Source organism: Carcharodon carcharias, chromosome 7 (genome assembly GCF_017639515.1).
Source record: "Carcharodon carcharias isolate sCarCar2 chromosome 7, sCarCar2.pri, whole genome shotgun sequence".
Classification (NCBI taxonomy): domain Eukaryota; kingdom Metazoa; phylum Chordata; class Chondrichthyes; order Lamniformes; family Lamnidae; genus Carcharodon; species Carcharodon carcharias.
Window position 1 is genome coordinate 105,640,890 of NC_054473.1, and position 22,842 is coordinate 105,663,731.

The window sequence follows — 22,842 nt, forward strand, 5'->3', positions numbered from 1 at the left end:
CCATCACCCCATGGGTGATTATCAATTACAGTATCAATCATAAAAAAAACATAATCCAACAAATGCAACTGGAATAATTATTTTAGTCAAATTATGGAAATTTGATCTATGAATCAACTTGAATGGCATCATGAGAGAGTGTTTAGAAGAGGTGAGTGCAGGGAAATCATCCAGGATTCCTGGTTCTAAAGTTAGCAAGTAGACAGGATAGGCAGGTGTCATTTTTTTTTATGTGTTAACATGCCATTTTGGTGGAATGTTTGTTGTTAGTTGCATCAAAAAATACTGGCCAGAATTTTCTGGCCCTTCCCACCGGCGGGAACTTCCAGTCCTGCCCATGTCAACGGACATTTGAATGGCTCACCACTTGCATCACGGGAAAACCTGCCACAGCAGGGTCGTAAAATAGCAGCCATTGACTTATTTTTAATATTCTTTCATGGGATGTGAAAGTCACTGGCTAGGCCAGCATTTGTTGCCCTTCCCTAATTACCTTGAAACTGCTGCAGGCCATTTATTGCAGGTGCACCCACAGCTCTGTCAGGAAGGGAGTTCCAGCATTTTGACTCAGTGACAATGAAGGAACAGTGATATAATTCCCAGTCAGGATGGTGTTTATTTACTAAAAATCGTCAACACTTTAGTCATGTGGAGATACCTCCATGTGAACAAGGATGATATCATGGCCTTAGTTCCCCAAGCTGTATATTACATTGTGTGGCTAGGTTATCAAAAAAAACCAATTAGGATTATGGATAACTCTATCCATGAACCAGTGGTGAGGCTGGATTTTACGAACCCCCCTGCCAGGCATGTTTTTGGTTGGGATGGGAGGAGGGGGAAATGGGTGGTGCAGTGGGGGGGAGGGGGGGGTGGTGCACAGGATGGCTTGCCCACCACCCTCTTGCTCACCCCAGGCTCTCACCCATAATAATGGGGGTGGGAAATCAGCAGTCTACCTGCCACGTGTAAGTAAATAAATAACTGAGCTTGTTTACAAGCCAAGATAAAGGCAAAATACTGCGGATGCTGGAAATCTGAAACAAAAACAGAAAATGCTAGAAAAACTCGGCAGGCCTGACAGCATCTGTGGAGAGAGAAAAGCAAAAGTAACGTTTTAGAGTACATATGCCCCTTCTTCAGCGATGAAGAGAAGTGGAAATGTGATGAATTTATACTGTTTAAGGTGGATGGGGCAGGTGGAGCTGGAAAGAAGGCCAGCGATAGGTGGGGACAAAGGAGGGATTGACAAAGATGTCATGAACTAAAGGACAAGGGGAGTGATAATGGTAGTGGTTAGTGCTAAAAAGGTGCTAATAGTGGTATAAAAGTAAGAAAGTAGAATGTGATTATAGCAGAATAAGGGTGGTATTGTGCGAAAGAACAACATGGAACAAGTAACAGATAGCCCTGTAGGGAGGGGATGGGGTTGGGGGAGTGGGGAAAAAAAGGGATATAAAATGGGATAAAAAAGGGAATAAAACTATGGATAAATGAATAAAAATAAAAATAAGTGGATAAAAAATAAAAAGGAATGTAGAAGAACGGGGATTAAAAGGTGAGGATGGAGGAAAGAGTTCATGGTCTGAAGTTGTTGAACTCAATGTTAAGTCCAGAGGGCTGTAAGGTACCTAATCAGAAGATGAGGTGCTGTTCCTCCAGTTTGCGTTGGACTTCACTGGAACAATGCAGCAGGTCAAGGACAGACCTGTGGGCATGAGAGCAGGGTGGTGTGTTGAAATGGCAAGCTACAGGGAAGTCTGGGTCATGCCTGTGGACAGACCGGAGGTGTTCCGCCAAGTGGTCACCCAGTCTGCGTTTGGTCTCTCCGATGTAGAGACCACCACCTTGGAAGCAATATGTTTCCAATTTCCACCCCTCTGTCACCTCTACATGGTCCATCTCTGATGCTTCCCTCCCCTTCCTTGACCTATTCTAGCTCCATTTCTGGTCCACCAATATTCATTACAAGCCCATCGAACTCCCGCAGCTACCTTGACTACAGCTCCCCACACCCTGCTTCCTGTAAGGACTCCATCCCATTCCCTCAGTTCCAATAATGCCACTTTCCAAAACGGCACTTCTGGCAGGTCTTCCTTCTTCCTTAACCGAGGTTTCCCCCCTCACTGTGGCTGACAGGGCCCTCAGCCGTGTCTGACCCATCTCCCACACCCCTGCCCTCACACCTTCCCCTCCCTCCCAGAACCATGATAGGGACCCATTTGTCCTCACTTTTCACCCCACCAGCATCTGCGTTCAAAGGGTCATCCTCCACCATTTCCGCCAACTCCAGCATGATGCCACCACCAAATACATCTTCCCCTCACCATCACACCCCCCCCCCCACCCACCACTGTCAGCATTCCGTAGGGACCATTTCCTCTGGGACACCCTGGTCCACTTCTCCATCACCCCCAACACCTCGTCCCTTTCCCACAGCACCTTCCCATGCAATCGCAGAAGGCGCAATACCTGCCCCTTTACCTCCTCCCTCCTCACCACCCAAGGGCCCAAACACTCCTTTCAGGTGAAGCCGTGCTTCACTTGCACCTCCTTCAATTTGGTCTACTGCATCCACTGCTCTCAATGTGGTCTCCTCTATATTGGGGAGACTGAACACAGACTGGGTGACCATTTTGCAGAATACCTTTGGTCTGTCCGCAAGTGTGACCCAACCTTCTGGTCGCTTGCCATTTCAACACCCCACCCTGCTCTCATGCCCACATGTCCGTCCTTGGCCTGCTGCAATGTTCCAGTGAAGCCCAACGCAAACTGGAGGAACAGCACCTCATCTTCTGATTAGTCACCTTACAGCCTTCTGGACTTAACATTGAGTTCAACAAATTCAGACCATGAACTCTCCCCTCCATCCTCACCCCGTTTTTTATTCCCTTTCTTCGACATTCATTTTTATTTTGTATCCACTTATTTTATTTTTATTCATTTATCCATTAGTTTTATTCTCTTTTTTATCCCATTTTCTATTCTTTGCCCCCCCCCACCCCCCCACCCCCCCACCCCCCCACCCCCTCCCCCCACCCCATCCCCAGAAACTCAGGTGACTCGAGGGTTCCAACATTGACTTAGATGGGTTTATAAGAGAGCTTTTTCTAGCAAGCTCCCCCACACCCAGAGGGCAACCTGGTTTGAATTCCAGTCAGGCGTGAAATTCTCTGGAAAAGCTTACAACCCTGTGAGCAAGTAGGGAGCCTGCAGCTGAACTAGTGGGAGCAGGGTGTGGGTGGCATCTGCATCTGACGGGGCCGGTTCAGATCATTGATCCTGTTGGGTGTGGGGTGGAGTCCAATTCTAGGAGAATTCGGGAGCTGCATACCCAATCCAGAGGTGATCCAATACTTGAATAGGCGGAGTTGGGTCCAATCCCTGATCCTGGGGGAATTTCAATAAAGGTGGGAGCGGTGTGGGACATTCTTTAAATGGGGGGGGGGGGGGGGGCCAAGGTCCAGTCGTGGGCAGAAGGAAGGTGAGCTTGGAGGGCCTGGGGTGCTGTATTCCTGCTCCTCCTGGCCCACAAGCAGGGCAGTAAAGATACCACTTTTACAAAACAGTTCACACCTCTCTTTATCTGCCCAGGTTAAACTTGGAACACAAGTTAAATATGACACATGCGGCCTCAGTAGAATATTTAACACCGCTTGTCCCCCCATGTGTTAAAACCAGCAGCAGGCTGGTTGGAGCCAGGTCTGACATTTTAAAGATTTGCCTTGAACCTCTCTGCTTTTTGACTCAGAGATTGGTGAATTTATGTAATGAGGAGTGCGCAGTTTGACTTTGCTCTATTCCATATCAGATGATTTCTATGAGGATAGGATCAAAGAGAGTTGTGATATAGCCTGGGCAAATAGTTGCACTGGTTATAGGTTCCCACAAGAAGACTGGTCACCTGGGCTAGGTACCAGTGGGTGACTGGCATGTCCAGATCAATAACCCTGCAAGATTTAGGGGCACCGAAATTCCAGAAGTTCTACTCTGATCCCAGAATTGAAGTTGGGGTGGTGGGAACACAATGGGGTGGTGCTTGGGCACAGGACCTCTGACTTTTACTCTAGTTCAACTGGAGACAAACTTTTCTCCATCTTGTAAGTTGGTAACAAGCAGTAATGGTTGTTCAACCGAGAGCGTGGGTCAATTAATCTGTTCTGGGTTCATCAAATGACAAGGTTCACCTTGTTCTGAGGGATAGTGAGTTGTGTATTGGGTAGATCTTTGGCTGAAGATAGATTTTACTGTTGTGATGGGCTTTCATCATGACAACAGTTTGCTGTTTTCTTCATCATTTTTTACATGTTTAACAAACCTGTTTGTTTCATGTTTCCACATGGGAATGCTGTGCGTAAACACTGTAATGGAGAAATCAGTTCAGATGATCTGCAGCATGGGGACTCCCTCATGGCCTATCTCGCACGCAGTGTTCTAAGTAAAGTGGCAGCTCATTAATGGTTCACTGACAAAAGAAACAAGGAACTGGGCTATACGCACTGGGAGGTCTAAGATTTGATTCCTGCTCTACATTGATCTGACTGCCCCAGTAAAGCAGTAAGAGAGCTGGGATAATCTGGCTAAATGTCCTGGTCCACGGGTGGTGGGGGGGGGGGAAGAGAAGAAATCAGACAGGAAATTGTCAAGGGGCTATGCACGATTGTTGGATGAGAGCAGATCAGAGGCAGTTTTGATGAACCCCGGAAAAAATAACCCCACTGTTTAGGCTCCCACATGAAGAATGGTCACATGGACCAGGTAGCAGTGGGTGACTGGCACCTAGGCACCCATGGCCCAGCAAGAGTCAAGCACCTTGACATTCTCAGAGCCCCATTTTGCCCAAGAAGTTTGGGTGGAGGGGTGGGGAATAGGACCTCTAGCGTTCATTGTGGTCTTCACCCCATCCCACGTCTGATAGACAGAGCAACTCTTGCTAAGTTGGTGGGCTTCCATGGCAATTACGGCTCCCCCGGCACTCATGTGGCTTGGGGACTAGGAGACCCGGAGCAGCACCTTGGGCTGTACATCCTAAGGGTGGAATGATGGCTTTCATCATAGCAATTGGCCCTCATGCCAGGCATGCTTTCAGTTAATAGCAGTCAAAGTGGCAGTAAAGGCAGGGTTTCTGTGGGAGGCAAGGGCTTCTTCACTCTCCAAGTATGGAAGGTGGCAGGCGGCCTTGCACCAACCTGTTCTCAGGAGAATTCCAAAACTAGAACGGAAAACTGGGCCCTTGATCCCTCCTTTTCCCACCTCAATCCATCAGACCTGTGTCCTTATTCCACCCTCCCAGACCCTAGAAGGACCAAGATCTTGAGAAAGGGACAGGAAAGAGGAAAGATTCAGAGAAAGAAAGAGAATAAAAACATGAAGCCTATTCATCACTCCTCATTGAATTCCATTTATGTTTAGCAAGGGACTGCTGAGCATGGGATCACTTCTGGGTTAAAGAGGTCAATATACAATACTCTGTTGATACCACCTTCAGCTTAGCTTCTCAATCTAGGCAAAAAGCCTGCTCTTAACCCTGTGTTGTAAGGAAAAGGAGGAACATTCCACTGGACTGTAATCCTGTCCCACACACATTTCCAAGCAGGAAGCTGCAGAAGACCATGAACTAAGCACCATGTTGACCTGAATGGTGCAAAACAGAGAGAGAGCAGTAAACAGCTAAAGAGAAAAGATACCTTACAAGGAAGGGACAGGAGAAGGGATGCGCGGGGTGGGTGGGGTGTTGGCGAGGGATGATTTTCATGTCTCTATCAATGTACAAATGAGGCATTAACAGGATCATATTAGTGTACAGAATGGAAAGGACTGACTTCCTGGCAGTCTCCTCTCCTGGCAGACATGAATCCATGGAGATTGAACTTCCAGTAAAAGCAGGTGAGAGCATCTTGTGCTAATGCTGAGCAGGCCCATTTCCACTACTGGCTATTCAGCCAAAGGCAGGCGGTACAAGTCCGGAGGAGGTCATTGTCAGTGTTATTTAAAGGGATCCTTAGCTGCAATCGGGGAAAGCTGGCTGGAGGTTTGGGAGACAGTTCTGTGGCAGTTGCTTGTGGGTTTGAGACTTATGAACATAAGAAATAGGAGCAGGAGAAGGCCATTCAGCCCCTCAAGCCTTCCCCGCTGTTCAATAAGATCATGCCCGATCTGCCCCAGGCCTCAACTCCTCTCTTGTGCCAGCTCCTCATAGCCCTCAACTCCCCGATATTTCAGAAACCTATCTAGCTCCTCTTTAAATACTTTCAGGGATCTAGAGTCCACAACTCTCTGAGGGAGAGAATTCCAGACATTCATTACCCGCTGAGAGAAGAAGTTCCTTCACATCTCAGTTTTAAATGAGTGTCCCCTTAATCTGTAACTATATCTGTAACAGATCCCCCCTCATCCTTCTAAGCTCCATCGAGTATAGACCCAGAGTCCTCAAACATTCCTCATATATTATCCTTTTATTGCTGGGATCATTCTCGTGAACCTCCTCTGGACGCTCTCCAGGGCCAGCACATCCTTCCTGAGATACGGGGCCCAAAATTGCTCACAATATTCTAAATGCAGTCCGACCAGAGCCTTATAAAGCCTCAACAGCACATCCCTGCTTTTATATTCTAGTCCTCTCGAAATAAATGCCAACATTGCATTTGCCTTCCTAACTACCGACTCAACCTGCAAGTTAACCTTAAGAGAATCCTGGACTAGGACTCCCAAGTCCCTTTGCACTCCAGATTTCTGAATTCTCTCCCCATTTAGAAAATAGTCTATGCTTCTATTCTTCCTACCAAAGTGCATGATCTCACACTTCCCCAAGTTGTATTCCATCTGCCACTTCTTTGCCCATTCTCCTAACCTGTCCAAATCCTTCTGTAGTCTCCCCGCCTCCTCAATACTACCTGTCCCTCCATCTATCTTTGTATCATCTGCAAACTTAGCCAGGATGCCCTCAGTTCCTTCATCTAGATCATTAATGTATAAAGTGAAAAGTTGTGGTCCTAACACTGACCCCTCCGGAACTCCACTAGTCACCGGCCACCATCCTGAGAAGGACCCCTTTATCCCCACTCTCTGCCTCCTGCCAGACAGCCAATCTTCTATCCATGCTAATACCTTGCCTCTAACACCAAGGGCTCTTATCTTACTGAGCAGCCTCCTGTGCGGCACCTTGTCAAAGGCCTTCTGGAAGTCCAAGTAGATAACATCCATTGGCTCTCCTTTGTCTAACCTACTCGCTACCTCCTCAAAGAATTCTAACAGATTTGTCAGGCATGACCTTCCCTTGATGAAACCATATTGACTTTGCCCTATTTTACTATGCACTTCCAAGTATTCTGAAATCTCATTCTTAATAATGGACTCTAAAATCTTACCAACGACCGAGGTCAGGCTAATCGGCCTGTAATTTCTCGTCTTTTGCCTCACTCTCTTCTTAAACAGGGGGGTTACATTAGCAATTTTCCAGTCCTCTGGGACCCTCCCTGACTCTAGTGATTCCTGAAAGATCACCACTAACGCCTCCACTATCTCTTCAGATATCTCCTTCAGAACTCTGGGGTGTAATCCATCTGGTCCAGGTAATTTATCCACCTTCAGACCTTTCAGTTTTCCTAGCACCTTCTCCTTGGCAATGGCCACCATACTCACCTCTGCCCCCCCCCAACTCTCTTGAACTTTGGGGATGTCACTCGTGTCTTCCACTGTGAAGACTGATGCAAAGTACCTATTCAGTTCCTCCGCCATTTCTTTGTTCCCCACGACTACTTCTCCAGCGTCATTTTCCAGCGGCCCAATGTCCACTTTTGCCTCTCTTTATATATCTAAAAAAACTCTTGCAATCTTCTTTTATATTACTGGCTAGTTTACCCTCATATTTAATCTTCTCCCTCCTTATTTCTTTTTTAGTTGTCCTCTGTTGGTCTTTGTAGGCTTCCCAATCCCCTGGTTTCCCACCGCTCTTCGCCGCATTGTATGCTTTCTCTTTAGCTTTTATGCTGTCCCTGACTTCCCTTGTCAGCCATGGTTGCCTCATCCTCCCTTTAGTATGCTGTTTCTTCCTAGGGATGAATTTTTGCTGTGTCTCCCAAATTACTCCCAGAAACTCCTGCCATTGCTGTTCCACTGTCTTTCCTGCTAGGCTCATCTCCCAGTCAACTCTGGCCAGCTCCTCCCTCTTGCCACTGTAGTTGCCTTTATTCAACTGTAATACCATTACATCTGATTCCAGCTTTTTCCTCTCAAATTGCAAGGTACATTTTATCATATTATGGTCACTTCCTCCTAAGGGTTCCTTCACCTTAAGCTCCCTTATCAAATTTGCCTCATTACACATCACTAAATCTAGAATTGCCTGTTCCCTAGTGGGCTCTACCACAAGCTGCTCCAAAAAGCCATCTCGTAGACATTCCACAAATTCCTTTTCTTGGGATCCACTACCAACCTGATTTTTTCAGTCTACCTGCATATTGAAATCCCCCATGATCACTGTAACCTTGCCTTTCTTACTCACCTTTTCTATCTCCTGGTGTATCTTGTGCCCCACATCCTGACTACTGTTCGGAGGCCTGTACATAAATCCCATTATGGTTTTTATACCTTTGCGGTTCCTCAGCTCTACCCACACAGATTCTACATCATCTGACCCTACATCATTTCTTGCTATCAATTTCACTTCATTTCTTACTAGCAAAGCAACCCACCCCCTCTGCCAACCTGCCTATCTTTTCGATAGGATGTATATCCTTGGATGTAATCCGGAGATTATAACCTGGCTGATCCCAGTCAAGCAGTAGGAGAGCTGGGATAATGTGCCAAAATTTCCTGGTCCATGGGTGGGGCAGAGAAGAAAATCAGACAGAAAATGGTCAGAAGGCTGTGCGCAATTGTTGAATAAGGACAGATCAGAGGCAATTGTGATTTATTCCAGGAACATCAAGATAATGGGACCCTCAAGGGGGATTCATTCCAGGGTTACACATATGCAGTTTTTCTGCAATCTATAACCTGGTATATAACAATAGCCATTTTCATCTCTACAAATATTAAACATGGTGTTTGCAATGCAAATGCATGATCGGTCTGAGGTGGGTTTAAAGCAGCTTTTCTACAGTCCGAAACAGAGATAAAATAAAGTTGCAGCTCACATCCTTCTGGTGTGTTACTATTTCAGAGTTTATGAGCAAAGCTTCACCCCCAGTTTATACCCGACCAGTGAAGCAAATTGTAACTGAATTACTGTTTAGCCGCACACACTTGTTTTCCAGGCAGGCATGTGAATTGGAGCTGCCAAGCAGACTGAGGCCAATTGTGGAGTCCCATGCTCTGCTGCTGTCCTGAGTGAGATGAGTTCACTTAAAAGTCTGGACATGTGGGACCAGCCACACACCATCTTAAACTTATGCAATAGTCAACAGCCCAGGCACACTCTGGGCTCTGGGGCCTTGCAGATATTTGGGACCTGCAGCCTACTGATGGAGTGGTAGCATTTATTTGCAGTAGATTACCACCTGTGCAGCTTCAGAACGATAAGGTCAAGGAATTTTGAAATAAACCAGACTCTGACCCAAATCTTAGGGTCAAGGCTGAGGATATTGACAGTGCTCATGAAGATTTTTGTGACCCACCCATTTTACAATTTTTCAGCCATATCTTCCAATCTCAGCTAAAGCACTGAAGGGTCAGTGCAGCCTCACCAGTGGAAGATCCTCGGGTGTAAGAAGAGATGGAAGAGGGGAGAAAACATCCACTTTTCAAAACAGTAGCTGCCCTATCCAGTAAGTTTTGTAAGGTCCAAGTTTTTCAGTAGGTGAGGGAATTGGTGCATGGGTAGGTGGATGATGAGGTAGTTGGGTGGGCCAGTGGGTGAGGTGGCTGAGATGGGTAGGTAGGTATGTGGGTGAAGTAGGTAGGTGGGTGAGTACATAGTAGCATCAAGGGTGTGGTTGAGTCGGGTGGGTAGTTGAGTGGTCAGGGGGGGAGATATAGTTAGGTCTGTTTGGGGTGTAGTCGAGTGGTTGAAAGAGGTATTTGGGTGGTTGGGGGGGCGGGGGGTGAGGGGTAGTCAGGTCTGGTCGGGAGAGGGATAGTCAGGGGTTGATTCTGGTCGGACAGGTAATTGGGTAGTTGGGGGAGGTAGTCGGGTGGTAGTTAGGTGGTTGAGTTGTGGTCAGGTCAGCTCGGAGGGGTGATTGTGGGGGTGTTTGGGGGTCGGTGTGGTGCTCAGTTCAGTTCGCTGGTTAATCACTGAGTCGACCAGGTATTCAACTGTGTAACATTTCTAGAGTAAGTATCCTGGTAAGTCCCGTGTATCCTCGCCCAAGTCTCTGCACTGAGCGCAATGTCAGGAACATTTACGCAGGGTCTGGGGCAGTGGAAATCAACTCATTGGACATTTAAACTTCCCAGGTAATTTCAGCATATGTCTGTTTGCCAAGACTTCTGCAGGGTCCTGATTCACATCTCCCAACTTACGTCCCATTTCTAGCTATCAGGAGACTGGAAGATTTGGGCCTATAAGGGTCAAATTTAACACAGTTGGGAAACTGATGGCTTCAGGTAAGATACTAGATTCACATCACATATGAAGAAGGAAAATGAAGGAGAGAGGCAGAAAAAAAGAAGAAAAAAGGAGGAAATGGAAGAAGAAAAGAAAGAAAAGCCTGGCATTTTTATAGCATCCTTTATGACCTCTGGACGTCACAAAGCAATCTGCAGACAATGAAGTATTTTTGAAGTGTAGTCCCTGTTGTAATGTGGTAAACACAGAAGCTAATTTGTACACAGCAAGTGTTTGTACCTCTTTCATAGCTGTTGCTGCCACACATGACCCGGTCAGGTAGAGTTGGAGAGGTTTGACTCCCTCAACGAAGCACTGCACGTTTTCCAATCGAATGTCTGCATGAATTATAGCAGGATGGAATGCCACCTCCAAGGACATGTTCATTCCTGCGGAGATATAGCCCTCCACAGGGGTGATTGAAAAATGCGGCTTAAACTTCTCAATGTCCCACCTAAAGCTGCAACATAAAAGAAAAGGTTTAATTTCTAGAGGCCGCAATGGAACAACAACAGAAACTTGCATTCATGCAGTGCCTTTAAATATTAACGTATTCCAAGGCACAGTATTTGATACCAAACCATATAAAGAGATGATTTATGAGTGGAAACTTGTCCAGGTATATTCTTTCCACAACAATCAGAGGAAATCCAATCTGACCAATTACTGCCCCATGAGTCTAATTTCAATCATCAGCAAAGAAAATGAATGTGTTGTTGACAGTGCCATCTACCAGCATTAACTCAACAATAACCTGCTCACCGATGCTCAGTTTGGGTTCTGCCAGGATCACTCAGCCCCAATTTCATTACAGCCTTGGTTCAAACATGGACAATAAAGCTGAATTTCAGAGTTGAGATGAGAGTGACTGTCTTTGACATCAAGGCAACATTTGACTGAGTGTGGCATTAGGGAGCCCTAGCAAAACTGAAGTCAGTACGATCAGGGGGAAAATTCTCAACTGGTTGGAGTCATAATTAGTATAAATGGTTGCGGCTGTTGTAGGTCAATCATCTCAGCCCCAGGGCATCATTGCAGGAGTTCCTCGGCCCAACCATCTTCAGCTGCTTCATCAATTATCTTCCCTCCATTATAAGGTCAAAAGTGGGAATGTTTGCTGATAATAGCACAGTGTTCAATACCATTTGCAACTCCTCAGATACTGAAACAGTCCATGTCCATATGCAACAACATTCAGACTTGGGCTGATAAGTGGCAAGTAACATTTGCGTCACACAAGTGCAGGTAATGACCATCTCCAACAAGAGCCCCTTGACATTAAATGGCGTTAGCATTGCTGACTCCCCCACTAGCAACATGTTGGGTAACACCATTGATCAGAAACTGAACTGAATCAGCCATATAAATTCTGTGGCTATAAGAGCAGGTCAGAGGCTGGGAATTCTGCTGTGTGAAACGCACAACTCCTGACTCCCCAGAGCCTTTCCATCATCTGCAAGAAGTGTGATAGACTATGATTAACTTGCCTGCATGAGTGCAGCTGAAACACTCAAAAACGTTAATACCATTAAAATCAAAGCAGTCTACTTATTTGACACCCCATCTAGCACTTAAAACATTTACTCCCTTCACCACTGGTGCATAGTGGCACATTACGTACCACAATTCAGATGCACCGCAGCAACCCGCCAGGTCTTCTTTTCCCAGCATAACTGAAACCTGCGACCTCGAGCACCGAGAAGGACAAGGACAGTAGGTGCGTGGGAGTCCCATGACTTGAAAGTTCTCCTCAAAGCCACACACCATCCTGAGCTGGAACTATATCACCATTCCTTCACTGTCACTCCTGGAACTCGCTCCCTAACAGCACTGTGGGTGTACCTACACCACATGGACTGCAGCGGTTCAAGAAGGCAGCTCACCACCACCTTCTCAAGGGCAACTTAGGATGTAGATGGAGAAGATGGCGGTGCAGTGATAATGTCAATAGATCCAGGGCCTCAGGCTGGTGCTTGGGGTTATGGGTTCAAATCCCACCATAGTCATGATAACTGGTAGAATTTAAATAAATTAAATTAATTAATAAAAATTTGAAATTGAAAGTTAGACTTAGTAATGGTGCTATGAAATTATCTACAACTGTTGTAAAACAAAAAATCAACCTGGTTCACTAATGTCCTTTAGGGAAGTAAATCTGCTGTCCTAACCCGGTCTGGCTGACATGTGACTCCAGACCCACAGCAATGTAGTTGACTCTTAACTGCTTTCTGAAATGGCCAAGCAAGACAATCAGTTATACCAAACCACTATAGAAAAGTCAAAAATGAATAAAATCAGGTGGACCACCCAGCCTCATCCTAGGCACCGGAAATGACAACGGCAGACCCATATCTATTGACACTGCAAAGTCCCCCTTACTAATAGCTTGGGGATCCTGCCAAAATTGGGAGATCTGTCCCACAGACTAGTCAAGCAACAGTCTGACATAGTTATTCTCATTGAATCACATTTTACAGACAATATTCCAGACACTACAATCACCTTTCCTGAGTAGGTCCTGTCCCACTGGCAGAGGTGGCAGCACAGTTATACAAGCGGGAGGGAGTTGCCCTGGGTGTCCTTAACTCTGGACCCCATGAGGTCTCATGGCATCAGGTCAAACATGGGCAAGGAAAGCTCCTGCTGGTTACCACCTACTGCCTGCCCACCTCAATCGATGAATCAGTGCTCCTCCATGTTGAACATCCTTTGGAAGAAACACTGAGGGTGGCAAGGGTGCAGAATGCACTCTGGGTGGGTCTTCAATATCCATCACCAAAGTGGCTCGGTAGCACCACTACTGACCAATTTAGCTGAGTCCTGAAGGACATAGCTGCCAAACTGAGTCAATGGCAAGTGTTGAGGGAACCCACAAGAGCAAGAATCCTACTAGTTCTCACCCTCATCAACCTACCTGTCATAAATGCATCTGTCCATTATAGTATTAGTAGGTGTCACCACCACACAGTCATCGTGAAGACAAATTCCTGTCTTCACAATGAGGATACCCTCCATGTTGTGTGGCACGACCACCATGCTAAATGGGATAGATTGAGAACATATCTAGCAGTTCAAAAATTGGCATCCATGATCCTCAGATACAGAAGCAGTCTGTGGCCACATGCAGCAAGACCTGTACAACAGTCAGGCCTGGGCTGATGAGCAGCATGTCATATTAGCACCACACAAGAGCAGGGAATGACGACCTCCAATGAGAGAGAGTCTAACCATTTCCCCTTGACATTCAATGGCATTACCATTGCTGAATTTCCTGCTATCAACATCCTGGGGGTTGCCATTGACCAGAAACTAAACTGGGCTAGCCATATAAATACTATGGCTACAAGAGCAGGTCACAGGCTGGGAATTTTGCAATGAGTAGCTCATCTCCTGACTCCACAAAGCCTATCCATCATCTACAAGGCACAAGTCAGGAGTGTGATGGAATACTATCTACTTGCCTGGATGAGTGCAGCTCCAACAGCGTTAAAGAAGCTTGACACCATCCAGGACAAAGCAGCCCACTTAATTGGCACCCTATCAACCACCTTAAACATTCACCCTGTCCACCACCAGTGCACAATAGCAGCAGAGTATACCATCTACAGGAAATGCTACGGCAACTCAGCACAGCTCCTTCGACAACATCTTCCAGAACCATGACAACTAATATCCAGGAGAACAAGGGCAATAGACACATAGGAACATCTGCACCTGCAAACTCTTCTCCAAGCCACACAGCATCCTTACTTAGAATATTGCTGTTCCTTCATTGTCACCGGGCCAAAATCCCAGAATTCCCTTTCTAATGGTTTAATAAGGCTGCTCACCACCATCTTCTCAAGGGAAATTTGGGATGGGGGAATAGGTGCTGGCCTTGCCAGTGACATCGTATCTCATGAAAGAATAATAAAAAAAGGATAATGAAAGCTGGTCTTGCCAGTGATGCTCATATCCCATGAATGAATAAAAAATATTGGAACCTGTTTAAGGTTTCATCCAAAAGATAGCACCTGATAGTGCAACACTCTTTCAGCACTGGCTGATAGTTGTGTTCAAGACACTGGAGAAAACCCACACCATTCAGACTCAGAGGTGAGAGGGTGACCTACTCAGCTATAGCTAACACCTAAAGAGAGGGTGCCCATGAACAGGTGGAGCAGGCTCCTGGCTGTTAAGGTTCAGCTGTGAGATCAGCTGTGAGATCCCCAAATGAATACAGCCCCCCACCTCCATCGCTCCTCCGTTTAGACTGAACGACCCATGCTAGAAATGATCTATGTACCTTGCACCAACGTCTCCAGTATTTTGTATCATGGTCAGCCGAGTGACCTGGCTTCGGAGAACAACTGCTCCAAATGCAATGCGGTCCTGGTCCAGTGTGATTTCGATTCCCTGGCCGCATCCGCGTATCGCAAATAGAGGTTTAGACACACCAGTGCACTCTATCATCACTTCCTCTGCAAACTGGGGAATTCGGTAAGTTGGGGAGAAAGTCACCACCACATCACAAGTGCCTCCATTTGCATCCAGCTTGATGCTGCTGCTTGGCCATATATTTAGAACCTGAAAAAGATGAATGAAATTCGTCAACAGCGAATGGAAGTGAAATGAACCCCTGAAACAGTAAATATGAGTTTAGAAACACTTCCACTGTTTTAATCTTCTCATTACTGCCAACCAACCAAAGCCATTCTTCCTTCAGTGAGGAGATGGTGGCAGCCTTGGCACAGCCATTTTCATGTGCAACGTCAGTGCCATTCTGCAATGCAGCATGGTAGTATCGTGTTTTTAGTGCTGAATGACCAATGTGCTTACTCTCCCAGATTTGCTTAGGCTAACTGGCCACAAAATCTGGACCCTTAGCGCACACACGTTCGGTGCTACGGGTGATGTTTCAGGCCCATGTATACACATTTCTGGTGTGGACAATACCAGATAACATTTTGGATAGGTTGTTTGTGCAGGTGCTGGGATCATGTACTGGAAGTATGCAGGATGGGCAGATCCAGAGGTCAGTCAACTGATTTGACAGTAGCGGTGCCATTTGCAACCTTGATGTTCCAGCTAACACCCTCTCTTATCCTAGCACAATTAAACTTGCGTTCAGCAGCAGGAAGGATCCTGCAATAAGCGTTGTTTAAAGCTATCATAAAGCACTTTCAGGTTCGTTACTGATTGATTTCTATTAGTTGTTGCTGAGTGCAAGCTTGGTAGTTGGTTGGAAGCCGGTACTGACACTTAAGAGTTGGCGAAGCCTATTGAGTGTGACATGTGGCTGAGGTTCTCACTGCAGGGTTTCACTCAGACCACCTGCTACCAGTCATGTTAGTTTTGATCTCATTTAGCCTGCAGCATGACAGGAAGATTAAGCAGAGATGACATAGAAGAGGAAAATCTGCTGTTTGAGGGAGCAGGACAAGGGGGTTGGGGCGGAGGGGACTCACCAGGATATCATATGGATATCATATCTATCCGGGTTTTTCTGGGTGTAATTCTCCCCCTTAACCTAACCCAGTGGGAAGTATTTTACCAAATCCGTCGAGATCCCAACACTGGCCAGAAATATGTGTCGGCAACACGCACTGGTGGCTGGCGCCACCTCCCTCCTGATTTTACGGGTGGCAGCTCATTAAGCAGCTGCCTCTGGGGTTATTGTTCTGATCAGGAAAGACACCCATCCCCAAGAGCTGCCGGTCCAATCAGAGGCAAAATGCTGACAGCCTGGTGAAATGGTTCTTAATATGGCTTTTTCATATTCAAATGGCTTCCAGCTTCCTTCTGGCAGGAAACCTGCCTGATCCCCTTCACATTGTCGGTAAAATCTCTCAGTGGCAGTTAATGGCCAGGGAGCCGGTATGCCATGGCTCCTCACGCTTTTATTGGGCCCCCCTGCCTTGTTCCCACCTTGTGTGGGCCAGTAAAATGTTTCCCAGTGTGTGCAGTGTTTCCGTTTCATTAAGTAGGTGATTAATGAAATCTGCCATGAGATAGGCAGCATGCTTCAGTTCGGCGGGGGGGGGGTGGGGGGGGGGGGGGCGGTGGGGGGTGGGGGTGGGGGCAGGGGTGCAGTGGGTGGGGGTGAAAAGTTGACCATTATAATGAAGTTCTTAATGTGGGATTGTTGCAACCTGGAGCTGCGGATATCTCAAAACTTTCTAAGATAAAAGCAAAAAACTGTGGATGCTGGAAATCCAAAACAAAAATAAAAATACCTGGAAAAACTCAGCATCTGCAGTGAGGAACACAGTTAACAGTTACGGACTCGAAATGTTACCTGTGTTCCTCTCCGCAGATGCTGTCAGACCTGCTGAGTTTTTCCAGATATTTTTATTTTTGTCTCAAAACTCGCAATTTGCTGTCCACTCTTATGTAAAGGTGGTGGCTGATGCTCTGTGTGCGAAGAGAGGGAAGTATATTGCATTCTCACTTTCCAGAGAAAAGCAGGAGGACCATGCATGCAACTTTGCTAAGATAGCAGATTTCCCAATGGTGTAAGGTGCCATTGACTGCACACATGCTGCTTTGTGGGTGCTGCATATAACTTCAGGGACATGCCACAACTGCAAAGTGTTCTACTCCCTCAATGTACAGCTGGTGTGTGAGCATACAAAGCACATCAGGCTTGTCAAAGTCCAGTATCCAGGCAGCAGACACAATGCCTTTATTCTGTGCAAATACCATCAGCACTTGAGCCAGAGAAACCAGTGGCTACTGGTGACAAGATTACCATTCGAAGGGTGGGAAGGGGAATCCACACATCTTCAATTAATGGACCATTAAGCTCCTTGAAGAGAGTGTTAATAGGCCAGGTAGGGCCAGAGGGAATTTTCCAAGTGGAAATCACAGCAGTCGATTGCACATAAGTGCACATCTGTGGTTCAAAGCAGCGTTACAATTACAATTACGTGGTTGATAAGATTGTTGTATTTTGGACTGTATCTTTAAATTTAGGTTAAACTGAAAGGGGTTAAAGGACTGTTCCAAATTCTGCTTGACAACAAGGCCGGCGAAGTCAAGGAACATGATGAGCAAGATGTAAAGTGCTCACACCTGGGAGCAAAAGGCAAGTCCAGCTGTGTAAATAGGCTTGCTGGCTCCAAGCTGTTGGGCAGAAGGGAAAAGAGAGAGAGGAAAAGAACAGCAGTTGGTGTGGTCAGCAAAGAGAAGAGGCTTCAGGTTCTTTGTGAGCTACTGAAGCTGGATTTGGGAAAGATATAGTCTCTAGCCAAAGGGATGCATTCCACAGCCATCTCAGGAATCTGGATGATTCATCCTGGCATGGCGGGGGTGGGCTGAGAAGGCAAATTGGCGATGTGGACTTTACTGCTGGTAGCGGATTTGGAAATCTCTCTGAAACCTGAAGGAAGTGCCTGGAGATGGATACTCGAAGTTACTGCTTTGTGAAATGTGAAATCATGAATCCATTCGAAACTGAAAGTTGCTGTGGACTCCATAAGGACTGTGGAGGGCGTGATGTGTGAAAAGTATAAGTTGCCTACAAAAAGAAAATAATGTGTAGTCAATAGTGCTTTTAGATATTTGTTACAGTAAAAGTCTTGAAACGTGAGCTCTTGCTGTATTATCCTTTTACGTTGTAACAGGAAATTTAAATTTCCTTTTAAACATTATCAGTCACTATGGGGATCATAACAACAGGCAGAAGCTGAAGCTTTTAAGTTGAACTATTTCAGGAGCTGGGGTACCTTGTGCCAGATCACGCGCCTTCCCTGCCGTTTGGCCATTTCTGTAGGCAGTGAGGCTTCCAGCCCTCCGATGTGCTGCCTGCTTTCTTCAGTAAAGCAACACCAGGCCCCCTCATGGCTGCTGTGTGCCTTTGTCGCTCACACTGTGCAGGCAACTTTGGCTCCTGGTTACTCTCGGTGCCATGAATTGGGTGCTGAGTTCGCCCCCAGCTCAAGTATGACATTTATATTCTAAACTGCATTGTGTGAATCATGCAGATGTGATGGAGAGTCGGGACCTGGAGATTATCTGGTGGTTGGGTTCCTAACTCCAATTTGATAATCAAGCCCATTAGGTCTGTTCTCCCTCCACAGATGCTACCTGACCTGTTGTGTATACCCAGCGTTTACTATTCTTATTTTAGATTTCCAAATCCACAGCATTTTGCTTTTGTAGCTCAGGCTGACTATTCCACATGGACTATCCCTAACTACCCCAAGCTCTCAAGTAGGGAAATGTATGGTTTACCATTCCTGACACAGGACTGTGCTTACTGGTATCGTATATCAAGATATCTATTGATTATCTATTGCTCTTATTGGATGCAGATGCAAATCCTTGCCCACCATTTTTAAGCCAGAAATTCTCTGGGAATTTTTCCACAATTGACATAAGACAAATTAACCAGTGATTTCCAGCCTGATTCTTATCCCTGTCTTTGGACATACTTCATTCCTTATTCTGACCCCTTCAGTAAAGAACATTTGAGTTCATGCATTGTGATAATATTTCTTAGGTATCATGCTCCCTGGTCACTGCTGTTTCTCCAAAATGGTAAATCTGTTTTAAGTACCCACTAAGACTGCCAACTGTGATTAAATGTATTCCTGGAGGTTTCCTTAATGGGGGTGTAACTGGAAGCCCGATTAATTAGGGGTTTTAGGAGTTATATAGCAGTAATTTATAGACCTATGTATGTGCTTGAAATCTTTTCTTTTGTTAATAAATGTTTAATTTAGCTTTTTAAAAAAGAATCTCTGGAGTCTTGGTGGACTTATTACTTCTGAATTCAAGGAACGCATCTCGAAATAAATATAAATTGCAAAGCCTTTGAGATAGCATGATCAAGTTTCTCTCTTGAATTTGATCCACCTGGCATACATCATCTGCTGTGTCATAACAAGCAGCGCATGAAGAGAGGCCTGGGAGAGGAGCAGTGCATGAAGAGAGGCCTGGGAGAGGAGCAGCACATGAAGAAAGGCCTGGGAGAGGAGCAACACATGAAGAAAGGCTTGAGAGAGGAGCAGATGAGGAGAGGCCTGGGAGAGGAGATCACACGAAGGGAGGCCTGGGAGAAGAGCAGCATATGAAGAGAGGCCTGGGAGAGGGGAGTACGAGAAGAGAGGCCTGGGAGCGCAGTAGCACATGAAGAGAGGCCTGGGAGAGGAGCAGCATAAGATGAGAGGCCTGGGAGAGGAGAGCACAAGAAGAGACGCCTGGGAGAGGAGCAGCTCATAAAGAGAGGCCTGGGAGGAGAAAAGATGAAAAGACGCCTGGGAGGAGAGCAGGCAATGTGATTGGGCTCTGCACCAGACAAGAAAAAAAATTGCAAATTAACATACTGAGGACAAAAAGTCAGGTGGGGTGAGTATATCGGTAAGCTTCCAATTTAGTCTAAATTAACCAACTATAAAATAAGATGAGATCAATTCATAATTAGTAAAGCCATTCTGATAACTTACCATATAATTAAAATCAGTGTTCAATTAATTAAAATCAGTCTTCAATTAATTAATCAGATCTAGAGGATAATGTTAAAATTAAATGGCCAGGGATAGTAACAGTACAGGGTGTTACTATCTAATATTTTCAGTAAACTAAAATCTGAGGTTTATATAGATAATAAAAGTTGAGTTAAACAGTTAAGTTAATTCCCTATAAAATAACCAGACATCAACACAAGGAAAGCAGCTGATTGATGAGTTTTCGTGAGCCTTTTTTTATTTTAGTCTTAATTTTATTTCCATTAAGTCAAGTAATAGTCTAATAAATGGCACAGCGCTCTGAGGGAGGAAGGGAAACAGCCAGTAGTCAAGGCTCATATCGGTACCAACGACATAGGTAATAAGACGGATGAGGTCCTGCAGGCAGATTTTAGGGAGCTAGGAAATAAATGATTAAGCAGGATCTTAAAGGCAGTAATCTCCATTTTACTCCCAGTACTGTGTGCAAGTAATCATCGAAATAGGAGAAGTGAGCAGATGAATGTTTGATTGGAGAGATGATGCAAGAGGGAGGGATTTAGATTCATGGGACATTGGGACTAGTTCTGGGGAAGATGGGATCTGTACTGGCCAGATGGGTTGTACCTGAACAAGCTAGGATAAATGTTCTTGCTAGTGCTATTGGGGAGGGTTTAAATTAACTTGACAGGGGGATGGGAACCATCGGGACGTAACATTGGAGAGACAAAACAAGGTGCACAAAGAATTTGGAGAGATAGATAACATTAGAGTAAAAAAAATAGTGGGGTATTAAGTGAGGTCAGAGCAAGGGAACTGGGCTAAGGCCTAAGTTGAGTTTACAGTGCATGTAAGTGAATGCACAGAGTATGGTAAATAAGGTTGATGAGCTGCAGGCACAGGTAGCCACATTGGGAGTATGATGCAATGGTGATAATGGAGACCTGGCTGACAAAAGGACTGGGTACTAAATATTCCTGGATACAAGGTGTTCAGAAAAGAGAGAGAGTGTCCCAGAGAATTCTCTAGATCAGAATGTTTCCAGTCCAACCAGGAAAGAGACACTGCTGGATCTGGTTCTGGAGAATGAGTGGATCAAGTGTCAGTAGAGGAACTTTTAGGAGACAGTGATCAAAACATCACTTTAGGTTTAGATTCACTATGGAAAAAGACAAGGAACAATCCACAGTGAAATTAACTCATTGGGAGAGGGCCAAATTCAATGGGTGAGAATGGATCTGGCCCCGGTAAATTAGAATCAAAGAACGGCAGGCAGAACCATAATTGAACAACGAAGGAGATAACTCAGGTTCAGTCAAAAAACATTCCACAAGGGGAAAAGGAAGAACGAGCAAAGCTGGAGATTCCTAGACAAGGAAAGAGATAGCGAGAAAGATGAAGCAGAAAAAAGATAGAATTGTACAAGTGAGAACCAGGTTGAATATTGGAAGTTCAATGGGGAAGTGAAAAAAGAAATAAGAACAGCAAACAGAGTGTATGAGAAGAGACTGGCAGCTAAGTAAAAGTGAATCCAACAGTCTTCTATGAAGAAGTCTTATAAATGGCAGTAGGGTAGTAAAAGAAAGAGCAGGGCCACTTAGTGACCAAAAGGGGGACTTGCGTAAAGAGGCAGAGGGCACAGCTAAGTTACTAAATGAGTTATTTATATCTATCTTTACTAAGGAAGAAGATGCTGCCAAAAAGTATAATGAAAGCAGAGGTAGCTAACATACTAGGTGAGCTTTATACTGATAAAGGAGGTATTAGAAAGCCTGTTGATAAGTTGATAAATTGATAAGTCACCCGGGCTGGATCGGATCCATCTGAGGATTCTGAGGTACATAAGGGTGTAAATTGCAGAAGCATTGCCATAATCTTCCAAACACTAAGGGGTGTTGCCGGAGGACTGAAGAATTGCACATGTTGCAGCCTTGTTGAAGAAAGGACATAAGGATAAACCCAGCAATTACAGTTTAACTTTGATGGTGGGAAAAATTTTTGAAATGATAATCCAGGACAACATTAACAGCCATTTGAACAAATTGGATTAATTAAGGAAAGGCATTACAATCTTGTTAAGGGAAAAATTGTGCTTAACTATTTAATTGAATATTTTGATGAGGTAACTGAAAGGGTTGCTGATGGTCATGTGGTTGTTGTGTTGTGCATGGACTTCCAAAAGGTGTTTGATAAAGTTCCCCATAGCAGGCTCATCAGCAAAGCTAAAGCCCATGGAATAATAGGGACAGTGGCAGCATAGATACAAAGTTTGTTGAGTGACAGGAAAGAGGGAGTAGTGGTGAACGATTGTTTTTCAGATTGAAGGAAGTTAAATATTAGGACCACTGATTTTCTTGATCTTTACAATAATCTAGACTTCAGTGTGCAACCACAATTTCAAAATGTGCAGATGACACAAACTTGGAAGTTGCGTGAACTGAGGAAGATGGTGATAGACTTCAAGAGGACATAGACAAGTTGGTAGAATGGGTGGACACAAGGCAGACGAAATTTAATGCAAAGAAGTGTGCAGTGACTTACTTCGGTAGGAAGAACAAGGAAAGGCAATAAAAAAGTGTACAATTCTACAGTAAGGGGTGCAGGAGGAGAGGAACCTGGAATTATATGTGTACAAATTATTGAAGGCGGAGGGCAGGTTGAAAAAGTGATTAATAAGTGCATATGGGATCCTAGGCTTTAAAAAAAAGAGGCATAGGTCAGGATTTTCTGGCCCTGCCATGGCAGGATCCACTATGGACAATGCGGCGGTGTCCACTGACTTGTGGCCAGACTGGACAAACCCAGTGGCGGGTGGGGCTGGAAAATCCCACCCATAGAGTACAAAAGGAAGGAAGGTTCAGTGAA

General features: G+C 45.4%; 1 protein-coding gene across 1 annotated transcript in view; it reads right to left on the bottom strand.

The window, feature by feature from the left end:
* LOC121280027 (hydrocephalus-inducing protein homolog) overlaps positions 1-22,842 on the bottom strand; it is a 127,244-nt gene that overhangs the window by 49,577 nt on the left and 54,825 nt on the right. The window contains exons 14-15 of the mRNA XM_041191655.1: positions 14,835-15,115; positions 10,790-11,009 (exon numbers count right to left, since the gene is read on the bottom strand). Of these exons, the coding sequence (XP_041047589.1) occupies positions 10,790-11,009; positions 14,835-15,115 (501 nt within the window). The remainder of the gene's footprint in view (positions 1-10,789; positions 11,010-14,834; positions 15,116-22,842) is intronic.